This window comes from Sycon ciliatum, chromosome 1 (assembly GCF_964019385.1).
Source record: "Sycon ciliatum chromosome 1, ocSycCili1.1, whole genome shotgun sequence".
NCBI classification, from domain to species: domain Eukaryota; kingdom Metazoa; phylum Porifera; class Calcarea; order Leucosolenida; family Sycettidae; genus Sycon; species Sycon ciliatum.
This window is the reverse complement of record NC_088643.1, coordinates 10,017,537-10,039,908: the sequence shown is the minus strand read 5'-3', so window position 1 is coordinate 10,039,908 and position 22,372 is coordinate 10,017,537. Positions and strand designations below refer to the sequence as shown.

Below are 22,372 nucleotides of genomic sequence, written 5' to 3'. Positions count from 1 at the left end.
GCTGCTGATAGATTACTCGTCAGCAGTCCCTCATCATGTGAAGATGGCAGTAGCCAAGTCGCAATTCCTGAGGGCGCAGCGACTGTCATCTGATGCCGAGATGCGTGCTGAGAGCGACAACAAGATACAGCGCCAATTACGCATCAATCACTATCCCGAGAATATCATAGCTGAGGCACGTGAAGCAGCCCGAAAGCCGAGACGCCGAGGAAATCCAAGTTGTGCATTTATTAACCCTTTAAAGGGGAAGTTAAGGCAAAAATTAAAATTTCACCAGTTGTAGTCTTCGGGGTGCTGAGTCGAATGGTCGTGGTCCGAGGAAGCTGAGACGCTCCCTTCCTACTTGAATCCCAATCGAACTCGCGTACTTCCACCGAAACTGGGTGACTGCGCCCTACTAGATGGGGATTTGTATGCAAAATGTCACTAAAAGCGCCATTTCGTTCTTATAAAAGCACGGATGACCGCGATTGGCCCATATGTTGTAGTCTTTTGGACGCTGAGTCGACTGGTTTTGGTCCGAAAAGGCTGCGATACGGCGTTCCTCCTTTATTCCCAATCGAACATGGTCGAAGAAGCGGTCACGTGCTCCTGCGTACACCAGTCACCTGGTCACCGTGCCTGCAGGGTACAACTTACTAGCCTGTTTGACCTTTTTTGGGTGCAGTCCTGTCACTCGAGTTGAACCCGAGTTGAACCTTGGTGTGAAAGTTGTCACCTGCTGGCGTGGTGACCAGGTGATTTGGGCACCCAGGACCACGTGACCGCTTCTTCAACCATGTTCGATTGGGAATAAAGGAGGAACGCTGCATCGCAGCCTTTTCGGACCAAAACCAGTCGACTCAGCGTCCCAAAGACTACAACATATGGGCCAATCGCGGTCATCCGTGCTTTTATAAGAACGAAATGGCGCTTTTAGTGACATTTTGCATACAAATCCCCATCTAGTAGGGCGCAGTCACCCAGTTTCGGTGGAAGTGCGCGGGTTCGATTGGGATTCAAGTAGGAAGGGAGCGTCTCAGCTTCCTCGGACCAAGACCATTCGACTCAGCACCCCGAAGACTACAACTGGTGAAATTTTAATTTTTGCCTTAACTTCCCCTTTAACCGTCATATAAATGTCACCCATTGAAACGCCGAACGAAATTTCAACTTTGCCAGGTCATAACTGTAGTTGTACTCACTCGATTTTTATAATCTTGGGCTCGTTGGAAAGCTCTGGACGAGACCAGCACGATGATACCACATTCTTCGCCTCAGCAGTCACACAACCAGCGCTGGAACGCAGCGACGTCGTCTCAACGCCAGGCATGCAAATGACAAGTTCAAAACTCCGCCATGGCCGTCTCCTTCATCGTAGAGTGTTCAAATTTTTTTGAGAGATCGAGCATTTCGTGAGGAATACGTTGGTCGCGAGCAAAAGTCACAGAGCGCGTGAAGAAACGGGGAAATCCCGTGACGACGTCAGCCGCGCGCCCAGCGCAGCGGAAGTGACAAGCGTGCAGTACTCAGCGCTTGATAACTCTGCTCCACTACATCGTAGCTCAACGCGGATTTCTGCAACAGAAAGCCTGGAAAATTCGCGACCGAATCGATAGTAAATTTTCTATCGTGGGTAAAAAATCAATCCAGTGCGAGTATTTCAAATGATGGGTCGAATTCGACCCACAAATGTATGGTCTGACGGTTAAAGGGTTAAACTGCCACTCTAGTCTGATCAAATCCATCATGAGGTCAGTAAAGCCATTCGGAGGTATAAATTACCGGTGAGGGTTGTTTATGAACCTTCAGGCGGTCTCCGTCGCCAACTGTGTCACTCTGCACAGTCACCACCCACATGTGTCAAGGAGCCAAATATTACTCAAGGCAGGAGACGAGGCCGTCCACTAGGTCCGTGTTTGACTTGTAAGTCCGGAGGAGAGCAAGCATGCATGCAAAAGAATGTTCTCTACCATCTGCGATGCAAGTGGTGCACAGAAAATTATGTTGGGGAGACTGAGAGATCTTTGGAAACTAGACTGATTGAGCATAATGGAGAAGCACGCCGCCGTACCCGTGACAAACCGTGGGGTGAGCACATGCGCACCAAGCATGCCCGGAAGCGACTAGCGCTGGGGGACGCTGTATTTGCGGACATGTCGGTATTAGCAAGAGAAGGTGACCGAGCGAGCAGAAAGTTGCGAGAAGCTGTGGAGATAAGGACCTTGGGACCTCAAATCAACACCAATGCTGGCTGGGGATTTCTTTGAGCATGGCAGCTCAGTGTTACTCACATCTTAACTACGAACATATTACAGTGTGCACTTGGGTGACATTTGACACTGCGTTGTGCACGCGCAAGCTCGCACGTGTGAAAGCACTTCTGACTTGCGTGAAGTTATCACCACATTGATAATTCAATTTTGCACGTTTTTGTTTGTTGTTGTTTAGGGCATCACACTTTTAGGTTTTATGGTCAGAATACGTCACAGCGGGTTCGATGTAGCACAGCATACTTGTAGTAGTAACATATAACTGCTCCTTCGCAAGCTTGCATATCATTGTATACCTGATGAGGGCAGTTTGCCGAAACGTACTAACTGCTTGACACTGCCTTGCGAGCAGTCTTCACCCTTGTCACACCGAGTGTATCTTTTTGGAAACTACTTCAAAAAAAGTATTCTTTTATCACGTAGCTCAACATCATCAAATCATTATCCCCTTACTTTAATCTATCCGGCACGAGCAAACCTGTGGGTGGACCTAATCGATCCACCGACTTGAACACGGCAGTACTTAATAATAATAACTGATTGACAATAGAGTTCGATATTGCAGAGTGAATGGAAAAGAGCGGTCTGCTCTGAAACCGTTTTCCTATACTAAGTAAACTCTCAAGCTAATGATAAGTTGCGACACTCCTATAGTGGTGATGTGTAAGGGGGGGAGGGGACTGACCAAAAGAAGAGCAGTGTGGAGCGGTAGAGCCAGCTATAAGTTTCAAGTTCTAGAAATTAAAGCCAGGCTGAGTCAAACTGACCAGTGGTAATCATCCAGCAGCTCAGCGGCTCACTTCTCAGCTTACCTTCCTGGCCCAGGCTGGCGTTCCGGCCTCGAGCTGCGACTTTGGCAGCGGCTGCAGGGGCTGCAGGTGGCCTTTCTCCATCTGTTGTTCCCTATGCCGCGTGGCAGCGACGGCAAACTGGGACAGCTACAGGCAGCAATGAGGAGAACAATCGCAACAATGACGATCATCAGCAGATGCAATGGTATGCAAGAGGAAAGTGAACAATGCAATGCGCAACAAGATCAACGCATCTTGAACTAACACACAATCCCAAAAGGGACAACGAAGGGCTGCATACTGAAAGACCACGTATCTCGATGTCATTTTAAAAATATTAACAATCTCCGGATTTTTGATGGTCAGCGAGGTGAAATGATCACGAAGTCTGGCAGTCAAAACCGGCACATGACTGTACATATTACATACATGTGCATCGCTTTCGCACATGCCGGTGACAAGTTCAAAATTCTAAAGGACGCCTCACGCAGCTTCACAAGACCAAACGTTGACATAATCCTGGATTATGTGCGCAATGCAGTGCATACTTTAGTGTAGGTAACTTTTGAGTGTAGGCGAGTTTCTCGCACATGATTCAAGATTGTTAAATCGATAAATTGAAATGTTTGTCAATAAAAGCAGTCCGCAACACAGTACACAGCCATGGTTCCATTGCTGCAAGCCTGATAAGCAGCTCAAATAAATAACCCAACACGAGCAAGAAACGCATGGTTGGGAGCTACATGCCTTTGAAAGCTAGCCTTGCCCAGGCCCATGGCACCAAAGGACAAGGACACAAGAGATTTCTCACTCTCCTCGGCCAAACGTGGCGAGCCCTGGATGAGTACCCTTAGCCTTTAATCGATGGTGTCATAGAGTGCAGTTAAAAGATAGCACCAGCATAGGCAAGCAGACGTACAGCTGTGCCGCTGTTAATTAAGCCTGACGAGAGACACTACAGCTAGCAGTCGCCTTGACAGGCTGCAACGGTGCCTTCGCCTGTTGACTTGCAATCATACCACTGAAGTAATGTTGAACAGAAATGATACACACTACTAGTACCTCGCCAGCTCCAATTCAAGTCTGCTGGAATGTCCACCATAGTTTATATGATAAATTTTATAAAATGAGCATTTTTTCAACTCCAGGTCAGTCTGATTGATTCGTATGCAAGCCATATTGTTTCAAGGCAAGCAATAAAACGCTCCCCCCAAGCGAAACTAATGGGCGAGAGTGAACACTCCTGACCAAACGTAGGTGTCACATACCTCTGCCTTGATTCTCGCCAGTTCCGAAATGGCGCCGAAGTCGTGCGGGTTGAGTTCCAGGCGCTTCTGCAGCTCACCGTGGCGAATCACTAGCCTGGTATCCAGCTGGGGCTGTACACACACCATTGTAGCAATCATACAGGAGCCAGAGCATTAGAACCAAAGCATTGAAGAATTCATTACAGAGTGGGGCTACCAACACAAAAAGTGCATCTCATACAGTGGATTTCAATGCAGAGTTCTTCAAACTAATGCTGGTGGTAGGTTGTTGCCGGCACACACAAACTATAGTGCATTCGTCAAATCTGGGCCCGTGGGGGGGGGGGGGGGGTTATGCTGGTTGTAGGTTGTTGCCGGCACACACAAACTGTAGTGCATTCGTCAAATCTGGGCCCGTGGGCACTGGCTTTCTGAAACCGTGTGTACCATAGCAATGTGTGCTGCAGCTACAAGCTCATAAGGGGCCGTCGGTAGATATCGATATTTTTTATCATGAAGCAAATTAATTTCGTTTCAACTCAACCCCTTCCTCCCTGCCCCTCAGAACGTAAAAAATCTTGACATTATACCAGTTAACATATACATGCATATACATATACATGCATAATTATTAATTATACAACAAAAGTCGCACGCGTGTCACTGCTCCTACTTCCATGTACATGTATCAATGTTTTCTGGAACGAAATTGGCCAACCCCCTCCCACCCCATAACGAAGATATTCTGTTTCGCGAAGAAGTTCGATATTTATGGACGACCCCTAACTTCAAAATTAAATTTACAGACAGATTGCACGACTCACCACGGGTGGAAGCGGTGCGGCCGGCCGTCCACTCGGCGCACTGGGATCAACCTGAACACTGTCGGTAGCCGGTGACTCCTCAGCTTGCACGTGCTTCACGCCGGTCGACACGGGGAACGACTGTTTAAGAACGACCGGGTTCCGAGCCCTCACCTGAGCCACGATCTCGCTGATGTTGACGAAGCCGGACGGCAACGACGACGACGATGATCCGGTCTGCGTGGAGTTGCCGGCTGTAATTGCTAGTTGCGTGTCTGTAGAGCGGTTCAAGGCCCCGGCTTTGGCCTTGGCAAGGCTGCTGACACTGGGCAGCGCGAACGGATGACGGACAGGCCGAGACGTCTCACCGTCAGAGCTATGCTCATCGTCGCTTCTCTTACTGCTGATCTTGGAGCAGAGGTTGGTAAAGCGAGCCAGGCCGGTCGGCAGTACAACCTGGCCGACCACACCGCTACTTGCACTGTCCTGTTGCTGGCTGGTTGCTACAAGGGCACTGTCCGTATTCGTTGCAAACACCTGCCTTTCCGGACTCTGCACCTTAGAGCTACCTTGGCTCGGTGATGCTGGTGGCGAGTCACGTCCGTACCGGGCCAAAAAACGGCTTCTACCCGGCGGACTCCTGGAGAACTGAGAGCGATATCTTCGTGGAGACCTAGGTGAAGAGTGCCTCGGCGATCGTGACCTGGATCTTTCCGGCCGTCGTCGTGGAGACCGAGATCTGTATCGCCGCGGCGAGATGGATCTACTTCTACGAGGCGTCCGCAAGCGGTATCTCCTCGGTGATCTGGATCTGTTCCGGCGCGGCGAACGGGATCGGTATCGGCGAGGGGACTGAGACCTATCTCTGGTGTGTCTGGTACGCGAGCTGCTGCGATATCTCGATGATCGCCGGCGGTACGAAGGCGAGCGGGAACGATAGGATTTCGAGGACCTAGAAGTACGTTGTCGTGGCGGCGAGGACCGATGACCGGAGCGGTACGACGACACTCGATGGCTACCCCGCTGCGGACTGGCACCGGGAGCGTCAGTTTCCGCTGCTGCTGTTGCTGCTGCTGCGGGAGCGTGTCTCCGTCGGCCGCGATGGCGCGGAGATCTAGAGCGGCGATCACCGCGTCGGCCTCTACTGCTGCGAGACTTGGGCGACGGCGAAGCCGACCAGCTCTCGCACGAACACGACCGGGTACGGGGTCTGTGGCGATGGCGACTGCTGGACGCCTTGCCGCTTTCGTCACCGTGCTCGTGGTAGCGCGGGTGGTGGTGATTCCCCTGGCAACTGCTGGCGTGCACGGGCGACGCGCTGTTGCAATCCGGCGTGCAAGCGCCGACGGAACGCGTCACTTCCGTGGGACTGCTGCTCGTGTCCGCGCCCTGCGTCCGTGTGCCGTCCTCTGCCGGCTTTTCCAGGTCGCTGAGGCTGACGCCGGTGACGCAATCGTTCCACACGTCGTCCGTCTCCTGTGAGATGGGCTCGACCACTGCCTTTGGCAATGACAGCCTAGCCGGCAAGAATCCTGCCATCTTACGAGCTGGACCCGCTGCATCGTTAGAGGCCAGCTCCGCTCTTTCATCACCACCAACACTTTTTGCGGTTTCCGGCTCTGGCTGTGTTGGGTCTACAGCCTCCTGCGGCTCTTTTACCGTGTATGTGTCATCACTTTTAACTTCTACCGCGTGTGGATCCACAGCACACGCCTCGGTGTCTACAACAGGCACGACATCATTATTGTCATCCTCATCACCAGTATTATTCTCAACTTCTTCGTGGCTGCTGTTTCCAACGCTTCGCTCCCCAGCTCGCTCTTCTGAAGAATCTAGCTGTCTCTGTCTCCTGTGGTGATGCCGTCTCTTCTTCTTCCGCCGACGACTGAGAGAGTCCTCTCCGTCTGACGCAGTCTTCTCAGGGTCGTGTCTCCTCTTGTGGTGTTTTTTCTTGTGATGACGCCTCACTCTCTCGTCGTCATTTTTCTCCTCTTTCTCCTCACCTGGGGACTTATCTCTGCGGTGTTTCCTCTTTCTACTGGCAATGGCGTCGTCTCTCTGCTCATCATCTCTTTTTTCCATCTTTGTTTACTGCATTTGTGTTACTATTCTCATCAGTGCAGTATTCAACTCTCGACCTCATTGAAAAATTAAAAAAATTGAAAAAAGAATGTTTTTGTTTTGTTTTGTTTTTGCGGTGCAGAAAATATTATTATTTAGAAACTACCGCGTACCGGTTCGTACACTGTCTGTATGTCACATGTGGTTCTACACATATGCATGCATTGCACAGCGCGCTAGCGCACAGTACACAAGAAGTGCACGTGCGCCACGTGCGTGATCTGATCTGACCGAAACGACGCGTCGACGGGGTACGAGTCGTACCGGTACGTAGATTCTACGTAGATCTACGGACGCTAGTCGCTAGCGCGGACGCGGACGAGAGAGTTGTAGTTTGGCCTTTCCATCAGTTCATGTGAGTTTGGGCGACGTCATGCATCATCGTCATCGTCTGGTTTTCTCGAGCTGATTTTCGAAAAATTAATGATCATTCTGTTGTAGCTAGCTAGCTCTTGAACATAACTTCGAGAAGCAATAATATTATTATCTGTTGGTCCAAATTTTCAGAATGCTACCATTTCAGCCGTCGATCTCACCTTCCACGCAACTAATCATATAAACTCGTGCTTTGGTTTGCCAGAAAGTGCTGAAGAATCCCTGGTCTGAGCTGGAGCTACTAGAATGTCGATTTCCGTCAGAATTGACAAAGGAGAAAATGGACTCGTGGGCATCACCATTGGTGGCGGACCTCCACTTTGTCCAGTGGTGTACATCGTCCAAGTCTTCGATAACACGCCAGCGCAAAAGAGCGGCCAGCTTGAGCCCGGTGATGAACTCCTCAGTGTGAATGGGAAACCCGTCACTGGTATGACCAAAACGCAAATTGCGAAGAAAATCAAGTCGATGGGAGTAAGTGCAATCCTAAGAACTATGCATGAAGTATTGATTGAAGTACATTTACCCCGAATTCCCCATTAGCCAGTTTTATCAGGACGTTAAACTGTACTGCTGCAAGAGCCAATCATTTTAGCTGTGAATAAAACAGGTACGCGTACATGTAGAGTAAAACCTGTCAAGGCGACCACTCTGATAAGGCGACCACTTACTAGTACCTCAGAGGACCACTACAACTAGGACAAAGGGGTGTTATTTCCAGGGAAATGACCCTGGATAAGAAGGCCACCTGTACCCGGAGACCCCAGTTGCAAGGTCCCTTGGGCAGTCGGCTTGTAGGCTGGCTTCACTGTATGCACCTTTATCACGCAGGCCGTACTTGCGCAGTTAGAGGCCCCGGACATTACATCACGTCGCCTACATTGTCAACACCGAGAAACGCCGGTCCACCTTACATCTTGGTTACAATCCTGACGATGGCTCACATTCAGTCTCCGGCAATTAGCAACGTTCAAGATATTTGACAATGTCCTCCAGTTGAAAAGCAGACGCGACATTTCGATGGTACATCTACACCATGAGATAAGAACTTCAACCATGAAGCAATTATTTTCCTCGTTCCATCAAGCTTGCTTCTTTCCTGATCTTTGAGTTTGAACTTTTTCGAACAAGCTGAGAGCCTCTGCCCGTTGCCATAGTAATGATGAGAATCCTTCGTCAAAATGAGTACTTGAGACGTGAGTGAAGTGTACAGTGTGGACATGTTTTTACATGAACGGCAGCCAGTCGAGTGAAACGTGTGATCGGGTGACCGTAGTGTGAATGCCCTATTAACGTAAAGTACCGCGAGAGCGCCCCGTCTCGCCAGAGCGCCCCACCTTAATTTTACAGCCAAGGGAAGAACATCATATGGCAGAGTGCTTTGTAAGTTTGTACAGTATGGGAAACTTAGTGTACTAAGGTCACACTTAGCATGTTTTTTATGTGGAGCTCGCATCCGTTCAAAGGTAAACTGGGTACGGATTGACTGCACAGTGTGCAATGTGTGTACAAGGTCCGTGTCGTATATAACCTACAGACAGGAAACCACCTCCGCAAGACGACCACGAAAGGACGAGATGGTGGGGCGCTCTGCCGGGGCGGTACTTTACGGTACCGCCATTTCCCTGGTCTGGAGTCGAGTTGGGTCCAAAATTGCGTCCGTGTTTCAAAGGGTGCCTTATAAGGAATTCAGGATAAGCAAAAGTGAAACCACTCTACGATGCATTAATGGTCATACAGATCAGGTGGCTGCTAAAAGTAGGTAGCTGCTGAAAGCAGGTGGCTGCTGAAAGCAGGTGGTCGCGTGACCAGTTTTCCCCTGAACCGTAAAATTGCTGGCGCCCACCGAGTCGGACTCCCGTGAACAGACTGAGCAAGTTTGTTTTCATCATAGGTCTGCACCACTACACTATAGTATAGGCTAAGCAGTCCGATGTGGCTTGCGATTCTTTTTCAATTCTTCTCCACAGTCACCGGTCCACCTGGAAATCCGAAAGCTGCAGACGGACCCGAAAGAGTACAAATCACTGGACATTGGTAAGTGTGCTCTTGACCGTGTGGCGTCCTCTCTTTTTGCCTTGTTTAAAAGTTGCTATTATTGGTGCCTTTTCACCTTAGTGGCGAATGCAGACCTCACAAGTGAGTCAGGGGAGAGGAGGTGAATCTCTCAACCAATCGGGCATGTAACGGCCCATAACCCTGTAAACTGCATCCTTGTTATCCTCACTCCGAGCTGTGAGTACCCAGTTGACCTTGGGTGTCGGCGCAGTTCACTAAGGTGAAAAGGAAGCGAAGACTATACCTTGTGTGTTTCTGAACATTCAAGTGATGCTAAACGCGGATCCCGCGAATATTATTATATTATTATTATTATTATTGGTGCCATATTGAGTAAGGGGACACTGTAAAACATGTAATTGTCTGTGTAACTTTAATTTCGGTGATTTCGGTAGAGAAACCAGGCACCTAAATAATTTAAATTTCACCTAAAAGGCACTAGAGTATGCACTGTATGTGAACGGAACGCTGGTCACCTATCTACATTACACCTGAAACCTGGCAGGTCCCTGGCACCGAAATTTTAATGCACCTAAAATTACATGTTTTGCAGTATTCATTGATGGTCACGAAACTAAGAACTTTCGTTTTTGGTGGAGGGTCAAGAACAGGTTTGTGTTGGAGAGAAAATGTCAATAGTTGAAATATAGCTGGTGTACCGGGTTTCAGTCACTTCACGCAACAGCATGAGCCAGTATACCCCATGGAGGTGCGAACAACAAGCGCTAAGGACCGCTGGCCATTCACAATGTTGTTTCTCTCCTGACCAGCTAGTCGCAAAACCGCGCTGGGTACAACAGTACAACACCGTGCACCTGTATTTCGTACCGTTGCAAGAAGCGTGAAGCACCAATCCTAGAAAATGTGCTGCATATGTACGCTCAACAAAAATGTAAATTTTGCCTGTGTGGGTGTTTGTGCGCATGTGGATGTGTGTGTGGATGCTCGTTTGCGTGCTTTTGTGCATATACAGCATTGAAGAATATCAAGCATCGAGTAGTGGAGTCCATGTCGCAGCAGACTGCGGACACTCTGGGCTTGAGCCGCGCCATTCTTGTCAACGGTAAGGGCAGTTCTTTTCCTTGTCGCCGGCAGTGCCTCACTTCCTCCGTAGCCTTCAGAGTTTGTTGCTGATGCTGCTCTACATCCCTTGAGAGCTGCCATAGTTTACAGAGTATAAACCGCACTTTGAACACCAGCAATTCGCCCGAAAAAGTCGGCGAGGCTTATACTACAAATACAACGGTCAAATTAACCATGATAAACAGGGTGGATGTCTGTATGTTCGTGACAAAAACATCTGGGTGGTTCGTATATTCTGGAAAACACCGTACTTCAAAGTATGTTTTAGTGTAGTTTCACTGTGCATGGTGTGCGTGGTCATGACTCGTGCAGTACAGTGTCCATCTGCTTGGCTGTGTTGTTGTGTGCTTGCTGACAGATGACATGATTCAGAAGTTACAGCATTTGGAAAAGAACACCAAAGCATACCAAGGTAAGTGGTGGCCGCGGTGCAGATGTATGTGCGTGAAAGGGACAGGCTGACCAATGACCGAATGGCGGTGCTATCAAGCACCCGGGGCTGTGGCGTGTGTGTATGTGTGTGTGCGCGTGTGTGTGTGTGCGCGTGTGTGTGCGTGTGTGTGTGTGTGTGTGTGTGTGTGTGTGGTCTGAAGCGGCGACCTGAAACGCCATCAGCCATTCTGTGGTGGACTGGAGAAATAACATGGGCAAGGTCAAGGTGTGTGTGTGTGTGTGTGTGTGTGTGTGTGTGTGTGTGTGTGTGTGTGTGTGTGTGTGTCTGCACCTTGTCCTCACCCACTTACTGAGGTGTGGTGAGCCCATAAGTGGGATCATTTTCAAGTCCACCCAGAGTTTTGGGGATTTCAGGGGGTGTCGGCCGTTGGGCGGTTCAATAGCCAGTTGAGTCATCTTTCCAAGATTCCTTTGGAGTCTCTCTCCCCTCTCCCGGGGAGACCCACGTGACCAGTTTTGGCAGTGAGCAACAAGTACAAGTGTGTGTGTGTGTGTGTGTGTGTGTGTGTGTGTGTGTGTGTGTGTCCCATATGGTGCAGTGGTATGTGTAGCGATTTCCAATCGATAGGTTGCGGGTTCGATTCCCGACGATTATGGTCACACACGTCTTTCTTCTCTTTCTCAGCCTCTTCCTGACTTTTCTTTCATTCTCCTGGGTGGTTACCAACAGCCAGTGCATGCCGGAGTATGTGGTGTGATGTGTGTGCGGGAAAAAAATAAAAAAGACCAAAAGTAGGGATTCACTGGCCAGAAAAAGCCACTTCATAGCTGTGTGGTGTAGACCAGGCTGAATAGTGGCGGCCAATTCTTCAGTCTTGCAAGCTGTTGAATGGTGCAATCCCAGCACAAGTTGCTATGGCTTCTGCTGTAGCATCGCTATCGTCGTCTCTGGCGATGGGCGTCCAATGGTCAAATGGTGTGTGTGTGTGTGCGTGTGCGCGCGCACGTGTGTGTGCGTGCATGCGCTAGTTTGAACTACATAATTATGCTAGTTTCTGATACTGTACAGGCAGAACATTTCGTCGGTCAATAATTTCGTCCCACTCCAAAGAAAGGGAGTTCGTCCGGTGGAAAATTTCGCCCATGGATCATAAGAGTGTATTGAAAAGCTGGACAAATCGACATTAGTCCGGCATTTAATTTAGTCGAAAAGCTCCTTGGACGAAAAAGACGAAATTAAATTCCAGACGAATATTTCTACTTATACAGTATGTTTGTGTACCTCGCTGGCATACACGCACATGGCCTATACATGAGACTACTAGGTGGAAGGCACATGCAGGCATGTGTAGGTATGTTCATGGACAACCCTACGGCACTGATGTCGGTCGCCGAAGAACTAGAGGGTCAGCCTCCTAGCCTAGACTGTTCTTATTTTCATGTATTGCAGTCCATGCACAGTTGAGTCGCCGTGTATACATTGGTTTTGATTTGTATGCTGTGCTTGGTGAAATTCTAGCCTGGTCGTTCTTCGGCGCTCCGTTCTTCGGCGCTCCGTTCTTCGGCGCTCCGTTCTTCGGCGCTCCGTTCTTCGGCGCTCCGTTCTTCGGCGCACCGTTCTTCGGCGCTCCGTTCTTCGGCGCACCGTTCTTCGGCGCTCTGTTCTTCGGCGCCCGGCAGTACTGTACCCATAGTTAATAACTTAGTATACCCACTCACGGGGTGTGCAGACTGCAGTGCTCGCAATAAAATACAATGTACTCGTAGTCCGTTTGTGACCAGTGCGCTTGAACTTGACGCAAGAAGGATATAAGTTGTGACTTGTGGTGCTATCACCTTCTTTGTCTGCGGCTTTTACAGAGCTCGCCAAGCGAATTCACGGTGCGCTAGTTGTGTACAAGGAGCAAGCCACACTCAACCGAGGTCAGTATGTGCATCTGTTTGTAGCGCGTGTATTGAGTGCGCCCAGGGGGTCACTAGTAATGCGTATGTTCATCTAGAGTGTATTGTTTATGTACATGCGCAGAAGCTGTGGACCAGCTCATGCACGCTCTGACGGCGTGTGTAAATAATGTTGGGCTTGCGTGAATTCTGTCTTGCACGTTCCCTTTTGTACTTGTACAAGTAGTTCGTCTCTCTCTCTCTCTCTCTCTCTCTCTCTCTCTCTCTCTCTCTCTCTCTCTCTCTCTCTCTCTCTCTCTCTCTCTCTCTCTCTCTCAGTCTACGTCTTTCTCTTTCTGGTGTTCCTATATTCTAAATATATTCCCAAAAGTTACGTTTTTTTGCTTATCTTCATTCCTATTCTGCAGAGATTGGTGATATTTTTGCTGAGCTTGCGGTGCACGAAGTACAGCCCAATGCAAGCAAGGCATTCACTCTGGTCGGCGAATCCCACCGGTAGGTTATACCAAGGAATGTGCTATTGTCCTCTTGCGTATCGTAGTACTAAAGACATTCAGCATAGCGAAAGCTCCCGGAAATGTCTGTGGCATCAGCCGCAAATATAATTTGTTACCTGTCATGAAAAGTTGTTTTGTAGAAATTCCCGGAAAGATAGTATGGTTCAGTTGATGGCCAATCCCTGGCGGAGAGAGTGTGTGACACAGGAAATTTCCTTTTGCGTCCGGGCCGATTTCTTTCTTGCTCCGAAATGGGAGTGACATGAAATGGCGTGCTTTCAGCAAGTAACGTTACACGCGTGTTACGGCGAGTTTTCATGTTGTGAAATCTCTCCAACGCTGGCACTGTGTTCATCTTCATAGGCTGGATTGTAGAACTGTGTGTGCACGTGGCGGGGTGTTTCGGGACGTCTGGGCTGCTGGTTATGTGTGGTGGTTTATGCTGTGCTAAGTGGGGTGGTGAGCGCGGGGGTGAACCCGCTGCCTTGTTATTCAGCATCTCTGCTCGTTTGGTCCTGCGATAAAAATGAAAAACAAGTAACTTCCTAGAACAATGCCACGATCCTGTACTTCTGTGGTGCCAATACACCTTACCAATACCAATACATCTTTTCTGACTGGTTTCGCCTCTCTGTTTAGGCAATTTAGCAAGACTGGACTGGAATTTGTTCAGGAAGCCAAACCGGTGAGTTCATCGTGCATCGATAATTTACTGATGCCGGTACACGATGGTTGTAGACTGTAGTGCCACGCTGACGTATATGTACGGTGTGCGGCTAGTAGTGATGCAAGAAATTTTCGAATTATTCGAGTACTCTAGAATACCGGCACCAGAAAGAATATTCAAGTACAGGCAGCAATTCGAAAATTCTAAAAATTCACACTTTATCGTTGTGTTATTTAGCTCCAAACTTGAATGAGGCTTGATCTCCTGAGCACTCTTGAGAATGATAGGGTAAAAATTATATTCTGGGAACTGTGAAGCTTGTTCTTAGATCAAATCTGCTCTTTTTTTCCACATGCCAAACGAAGAAATGGGATAATACGTGCCCGCCAACAATACAGTCACGCGGCAGCCCCATAACAATTCTTACCCGGTGCCAACAAGTTGCATCCCCGAGTTCCAATTGAATTACAGCTGACGCCACGGCTTCTAATGGTTGTCCATTTGCTCCAATTAGTTTCGGGCCTTGGTCAGAGGTTTCCTTGTCCAGCTCTTTAGTCAGGCAGTCGACAGAATCCTCTGACAACAAGGTAGCGGCGGATCCTGTATCAATTAGAGCGTCCACTGGACATCCATTCACCGCTCCAGGCACCAGCATATCCAAACGGTCACTCGCATATTCATCCGAACAAGACAAAACACAAGGATTGGGCAGCTGATAGTCGTTACACACAGGTTCTTCTACCAGGACCTCCGGTTTCCTGTCCCCCGCAGAAACAACAGTAGTTGTCTCCCTTGGCGTAGCAGTCATAAGATGTCTTATGGCGTCTAACGCCCTGGTCTGCTCTGCTGTCAATCCTTGGGGGCGGGCTGAGGGCCTGGGGGGTCTCTCTAGCTGACCGGCATCACTACACCGTATGCCGGTCAGTGGAAGTTTCCCTTGCGGCTTCCCCTGAAAGAGTGAGTGCCAGCTAAAGTTCCAACCAGGTGTACGAAATAAGGAGGCGCCAGGCCTTGGGTGAAAACATAGAATAAAGTGGGTTAGGCAATCTAGTCATGTGGAGACTTAAAAGGCCACCTGTCGATAGCATGGATACGACACTTTGACGTGCTCTGTATGCAACATGAGTGCTGAGTCTAATTGAGTGAAGTGATTACGCACATCAGAAGCATAATAGTATTTGTTAGTTCGTCAAAGCAACATTCGAGAGAATATTCGTTTGAAGAAAACACCATTTGTTGCATCACTAGCGGCTAGTGATCTTGTCGTTGTGCTGGATCTTATGTGTGTGTGTGTCTGTCTGTCTGTCTGTCTGTCTGTCTGTCTGTCTGTCTGTCTTTGTGTGCCTGTGTGCTTCTGTGTTTGTCCACAGCTACTATCCGATATGCACACGTTTCTCACCAAGGTACGCACGGCTACCTGCTACACCATCACTGGTTTATGTTCGCTATGGGCCGAGCCATGGTGCCCTGATACATTTCTGCTGGGTGTAATCATTACACCATTCAACAGCTTGCAAGGCTGATGAATTGACAAACACTAAATTTAGCCTGGTCTCCTCCACACAACTGATTGAAGCGGCTTTTGCACCCCCGCGTGCATACACAAACACACACGAACACATGTGCACACACACACGCGCGCGCGCACACACACAGGCACACAACAAGTGTACCAACCAATGGCAAACTCGGGTCATTTTTGTCCTCGAACTCTGCTTTGTGGGGGGGGGGGGGGCATCATTGAAGTTGAAAATGGGAATTTCCCCCGTGATTTTTTACTCGCTTTCTTCTCTCTTGTTACACAGGCTATACCAGACACAAGGTTGACGGTGAAGAAATATGCCAATATCAAATTTGAGTATTTAGTAAGTATGATGGTGATGTCGGCACGTAACGTTACTTCTTCTCTCTCGGATGTTTGATTTGATTTCCCAGGCCAGCAGTCGGTATTGTCGCTCATTCTTGCTTCTATTTTTGCTGTGCTTGTGTGTGTGTGTGTGTGTGTGTGTGTACCCGTACGTGCCGTATGCAGTCGTATTGCTTAAAAGCAAAAGAAATGGATGACGAGGAAGCCACATACTATGTAAGTCTGTGCCTGTCAGTGTTCTGCCCCCCCCCCCCCCCCATTGCACTGTCTCCAATAGAAATTTCTAGCAGTTACATTTCTTTATGTCTGCACCACTATCTACGGTCTCTAATACCAGGCATAGTGAATCTTAACCCACTACTGAAGTACATGTAGCTTTGTTGCAATTGCTTGGCATGCACGGCGTTGACCACGGCTGATTGCTTTACCAGTATGCTACTGTGAGTAGGGCTCGTTGCACAAGAATGTGTGTGTGTGTGTGTTCCTGTGTCTGTATACGTGTCTGTATGTGCACGTTTGTGTACCCATGTATGTGTCTGTGTGTGTGTGTGTGTGTGTGTGTTCCTGTGTTTGTATGTGTCTGCATACGCATGTTTCTGTACCAATGTATGTGTGTGCGTTCCTATGCCCTTGCAGGCTATGCACGAGCCCCTGTATCGTGTTTACACCGGCAACATGGAGTACCGGTTAGTTTCTCGCTCCGTCACTGTTACTGCTTGGAAAAACTGCAGTTAGCTTACACTTCAAAGAATGTAGCGACCTCGTGTCCAGACCGGATGTTCTTTTCTGAGGAGAAAAAAGCTGGGCTCTTATTTTCGTTCTTCAGCCAGTGATGTGTTCAAGTGGCTGGTCATGTTTTCTGGATGCAGTGTATCCGTTGGGTTGCATGTCCTATCAGAGTGGCAGCCCTCGTCATCTTATGGACGTCTTGATCAATGCCTGCCATCCTATGATACCCTGCTCCTTTGTTCAAGAGAGAGGGGGAGAGAGAGAGAGAGACAGAGACAGACAGAGAGAGAGAGAGAGAGAGAGAGAGAGAGAGAGAGAGAGAGAGAGAGAGAGAGAGAGAGAGAGAGAGAGAGAGAGAGAGAGAGAGAGGAGGAGAGAGAGAGAGAAATGATTGATGTGTAAATAGTTTCGTTGGAGTCTACAAACCATTCAAAATAGATGATTTTTGACTTTTTCTCTACAAGCTTTCAATGTTACTACTAGTGCCTCAAGTGTGCGATTTCTTTTGGGGCAACAGTTCCGGGGCTCATACACTATGCTCCGTGGAACACTTCTAAATGCTAGTCCAGTGGTTTCACGAGGAAGGTATTTTCACTTCTAAATGCTAGTTCAGTGGTTTCACGAGGAAGGTGTTTTCACTTCTAAGTGGTTTCACGAGGAAGGTATTTTTTGGTACGTTTAATTAACGGGAGATGCTTGGTACTTTCTCTTTCTCTCCCTGCTCTGCCTGCTCTTCCTGCAGGCTGACGCTGCGCTGCAGACACATAGCACGGACCCAGTTTGCTGCGCTGAGAAAGAGTGTCAGCGAGAAGCTGCAACTGCTGGAGAACAAGAGAAGTGAGTCTGGCCTGCACCTCTGTAGAGGAGAGGGAGTGTGTGTGTGTGGGGGGGGGGGGGTGATAGGAGGGATCATGCACCACATTGCACGTGAAAATGCGAGGAGTTTTGTTGCTGGTGTGAATGCGCATGCATTCTTCGAACTAACAACAGTAGAAGATCTCGATTACACGTGCTCTGCGGTTTTCAGATAATAGAGTTAATGTGTGGAGCGCTCAAATCACTGTTTCAAATAATTATAACTCTTTCCATGTCGCTATGCTGAATAGATATGTCACGCAAATGTACTTTGAAGTACTGTACAGTCCGACCTCGCTTAACCGCACACGTCCGTTTTCCAACAAAATATCCGGATAGGCGAGGGAACCGGATAACCGAACACCGTTTATGTTGGATGCATCACGTATGCTGTAAATATGTAACCAGCTTTTTTCGTCCGGATGGCGAGGGATCCGGATAAACGAGGACCGGAAAAACGAGGTCTGACTGTATTTTCTAAGTAGAAGCCGCACTTTAAACACTAGTGATTCACTGAAAAAAAGTCGGTGCAGCTTATGCTACGATGATCAAATTAACGGTGATAAATAGGGAAGATGTCTGTATTTCGTGACAAAAAAATTTGGGTGTGGCTTATTCTCCGGAAAATACGTAGCTTGATTTTGTGATCGTCCTTGCCTGAGACGGCAAGGCCGCTGTGGCTGCCATGCACTGGTGTACAGTGTACATGCTTGCATTCCGATGTGTCGCTTGATGCTGTGACTGCTGCCATCTGTTTTGCGTCTTGTGTTGCCAGTCCAAGACATCAGCTTTCAGCTGGAGCGTTTCATTTCGGCCATGGAGCACTGCTCGCAGCGGTGCCTGATCTATCACAAAGGCCTGGACGTCTTTCCCATCGAGGTGAGAGCTCCCCTGACGTGTATTCGTTCTCAGTGTGTGTGTGTGTGTCTGTGTCTGTGTCTGTGCGTGTGTGTGTGTGTCTGTGTGTGTGAGTATGTGATGCATAACTGAGTGCCCATGCATGCACAAATACTAGAACGGGCAAGTGGACTAGTTCCAGTGAGTACCGTCCGTGCTCTACCCCTGAATACCAACACCAGATCCAGGGATTCCTAGTAGCCACCCCCATATTTAGTTGTCTCCGATGGTGACGAGTGCATTCATGGTTCCGAAGAGTCTCCAGTTTGGGTGTGAGTAGACCACAGAGGTGGAAGGGTCGCTTTTATCCTGCCTTGGGTGTGATGTCTGTGATTTTAGTTTTCTTTAAACCCTGAGGGCATCTGGATTTGTTTGTGCAACATTCTGTGCTGTGCTGTGCAATCTTCAGCTGGATCTGGACCGCGGTGTGTTCAAGTCGGCCGCACAGCGCATGGCGGCGGCTCTCTACGACACCGACAGCGGACACGACGACGACGCTGGCTGCTCATCGTCGGCAGCGAGTCACTACATGCCCGGCGGTGTGTCGGAATCTGGCAGCAGCCTGGCCGGTGGCTCCTCGCTCAGCAATGCCGGCAGGGAGTTCGTTGAGCGCACGGACAGCGGTAGAGGTGAGGACTTGCCACGACGGGCAGGCGACGCCGATTCCGTGTTACTGCAGCTTGAGTAGTAGGTACAGTATACCTGTAGTGCAACAACAAGACGAGAAACAGAGACAACCAGTTTGATATTTGCAAATGCAACTCTCTCTCTCTCTCACACACACACACACACACACACACACACACACACGCACACACACACACACGTACGCACACAGATGGAGAGTATTTTAATAGCAATATGCTCCCCATCAAATACCGGTTTCGTTTAGGCCCGGGCACGCATGCCACAGACCAAGGACATGCAATAACGCACATGGTCTGAGCAACAGTGCACCCACGCATAGGTTACACATTCACGCCATTATTCTTTAATGTCGCGTTTTCACGCAGTTATTCATAGGCAACATTATTATCACACACTAGTACTAGTAGTAGTATCAACTATGTAGGTCACCATGGCAACTCCCTAGTTAGATAGTATTGTTCTGGTTGTGCCGGCCAACGTTCTCCACGACATTATGCATAGCTCGGTGTGCTACCGTGACGTACACATCCCGTAAAACATGCGCTTTTCGGCGAGCATGCAGCCTTCAGTGCTGCTACTCGCAATCTAGTTTCGCTTTGTGTACACGCCATGGCACACCGTCTTGAGACCGCCACCAGCCTTCGCTGGTAGAGGTACATTATTTCCCGTCATAGGACATGTACTGCGGCGATGCTTATTATTTTAGCGCTCTTCAAAGTCTTCATCGTGAGCATGACCCCAATCATCGTCATCATTATCGCCCATCCTTCAGTCATATTCTGGTTTTATCCTGTGCAAAGCTCGGCCTCAGCTCCACTGCACTTTTCTTTTATCATTGTCCATTATTTTAGTTGGCGCCCGGCTCACCTCAGACAGAAAACTCGCCTCCGCTTTGGTTTTTATGTGCCTGAACCCGGGCGGGAATCTCCAGAGAGCGGACTTTCCGATTTTGGCTAACACCGCAAGCATAAGTCGGCGCTCCCGACCTGTTCTTATTATCATCCTGTGGATTTTATTCTCTGGTGCTCTCACGTTTCATCGCAGCATTGCTCTTTTACTCACCTTTGTGTGTTATATTTTCCGCCAGTTAGGCAGAGACTGAACGGAGTCTTGCCTACAACTAACGTTACTTTTTTTAGGGAAATTTTATTCATGGCAATCCGCCATGATACCCACGTCCTTTATTTCCATTTTCATGCTGTTGAGTGTGGGACAGCCAACTCACGAGATATGTGTGAGGTGTGTGCTAGCTGGCGACTTTGGTTTTCTCATGAACCTTAAAATCCCTTTCCACTCATTCATTGTCTATTCTGGCAATTTAAAATTATATGTTTCTTTTTGGAAGGGAATATGAGACGCTCCATCAATGCGTACTGTGATTGTTGTGGTGTTCCAGTCACGTGGCACGTGCTGTCCGTCTGTGTGTCTGTCTGTGTGCCTTTGTCATCAACTGGAAGCGTCGCGTGTTGCTTTGCCTGCCTGCGCCATTGACCTGCTCTTCCGGAGAACTGGACTGGCTCTGTCTAGCTGTGTTCCTAGGCTATAGACGCGGAGTCATAAAACGAACAGTGTTTGAGAATCTCTGACTGGGAGCACGTCGGCGGTGTCATGCATGCGTGTGTTGTTCTTCCTGTCATTGAGTCTGCTTTTCCAGAGAATTCCACTCCAGTTCAGGTGCAGCAATGCAGACTGTTGGTGCAGTCCTGGTGCATCCCGGTAATCAGCCTCGCCGAGCACTGCAGCATGTCTGGCCTCTTCATGCGCAGTTTATGCTGGGTGTCCTTGGAGCTGGAGGCTAAGCTGGGCTCTTCTAAGGCAAGGTGAAGTGCTCATACGTATTCAATTCTTATTGACTCTGTGTGGCCCCTACATGCACCACTCTCTATCATTAATTTTCACGGTCCTTGCCTTTCTCATGAACTTGAGGAAGTGTGTGTGGAGGGGGGGGGGGGGGGGGGGTGAGCTTTGTGCAAAGACACACAATAAAGTATTACACCTGGTCCCAGGCTGATGTGTAGTTTCTAGGTAACCATCAGGGAGACGTAAAATATCAGTATAATTATTGCGACTCCCTGGTTTACATACATATACTTGGAAGTCGATTTCAATGTGCAATTGTGCATGTAGCTACTGTCACTGAAGCAGATTTGGCACCATCCCTAGCACTTGGATAGGCATTACACCACTGACTGGGTGGTGACGGAACAATAATAAATGTCAGCACTTAACCCACAGCATTGTGCTCCAGTCATGCCGGCACACAATAGGATTAGTCACTGTGCTGGTGAATCTCTGCTCAGCTGTGCCAGAGCTGTGACTAATCTCTTGCCTTGGATCATGGAGGACACCATCTACTTGAAGTGCTTTTGGCATTGTCAATTAATTATTCTGGTGTACGTGTGTGACAGTCTTCATCATGCTGTCACAGGAAATAGATGATCTGCTCAGCCAGTGTTGCTTCTGCCTGCAGTAGTGGGTCTGGTTACTGGAGCAGCTGCATGTGTCTGTGCATGTGGTGGGTGTACTTGTCACATAGTTGATGGTGTAAGAAAGACCCACTTCACCAGGATCCACAGGAAAACTTAGAGGCTGGGGCAAGTCAACGAATGGTGAATATTGCTGTGCTGGCAAGGCTGGCTCCCTAAAACAGGTCTTTTGTCACCTGCTCCATGCTGGGAGTGGCACAAAGGCACTTGTCAGCAATTGAGACCGTGAGTATGTAAATGCGTGACCATTACAGGACTGCCAAGCACCTACTAAAACCAATTATTTGATTTATTTATTTCCCCTGTCCCTGGTCACAGTGAGAGTACAATACTGCAGTAACGTTACTGCCCTCAGACCTGGCAATGATCATGGGGCCAGGACCCAGCAGGGCTGAGGGTAAACTCAGCCACCATGGTTGTGCCAGTGCATGTGCTAAGTAAGTGCGTACCCATGATTATTTTTACTTTTCAGTGAGGTCTTCATACCAGTAAGCACTCTTACCCCCCCCCCTCTCTAAGTACCGTTCATGTGATAGATAGTGATACTTGATGTGCAACACTATGCCAGCTAGGAACACACACTTTAAAGTAATAGTCATGTACATGTAGTTGAAGGCAATACAGGTATTAACGGAGTACTGTTACATGTATTGTGTTATTGGGACCTACAGTGTTATGCACAGTCATGTAGCTGGCCTGCT

At 48.7% G+C, this 22,372-nt stretch overlaps 2 protein-coding genes across 3 annotated transcripts in view; one reads left to right on the top strand and one right to left on the bottom strand.

Moving 5' to 3' along the window:
* Window positions 1-7,243, bottom strand: part of LOC135812629 (protein SON-like) — a 12,799-nt gene extending 5,556 nt beyond the window's left edge. For both annotated transcript variants that reach the window (XR_010552888.1, XM_065325931.1), the window contains exons 1-3: window positions 5,115-7,243; window positions 4,312-4,422; window positions 3,065-3,190 (exon numbers count right to left, since the gene is read on the bottom strand). Coding sequence is in view for 1 of the 2 variants with exons in the window: in XM_065325931.1 (XP_065182003.1) it covers window positions 3,065-3,190; window positions 4,312-4,422; window positions 5,115-7,175 (2,298 nt within the window). In the remaining variant the exon portion in view is untranslated. The remainder of the gene's footprint in view (window positions 1-3,064; window positions 3,191-4,311; window positions 4,423-5,114) is intronic.
* Window positions 7,244-7,633: 390 nt separating this feature from the next.
* On the top strand, window positions 7,634-20,552 carry LOC135812617 (PRKCA-binding protein-like). The gene is made up of 14 exons (XM_065325922.1): window positions 7,634-8,063; window positions 9,560-9,626; window positions 10,621-10,710; window positions 11,089-11,142; window positions 12,984-13,046; window positions 13,433-13,520; window positions 14,162-14,207; window positions 15,560-15,592; window positions 15,995-16,054; window positions 16,222-16,272; window positions 16,693-16,742; window positions 17,528-17,622; window positions 18,416-18,519; window positions 18,947-20,552. Exons 1-14 carry the CDS (start codon window positions 7,836-7,838, stop codon window positions 19,223-19,225), a joined length of 1,308 nt encoding a protein of 435 aa, XP_065181994.1. The 5' UTR covers window positions 7,634-7,835; the 3' UTR covers window positions 19,226-20,552.
* Window positions 20,553-22,372: the final 1,820 nt, after the last annotated feature.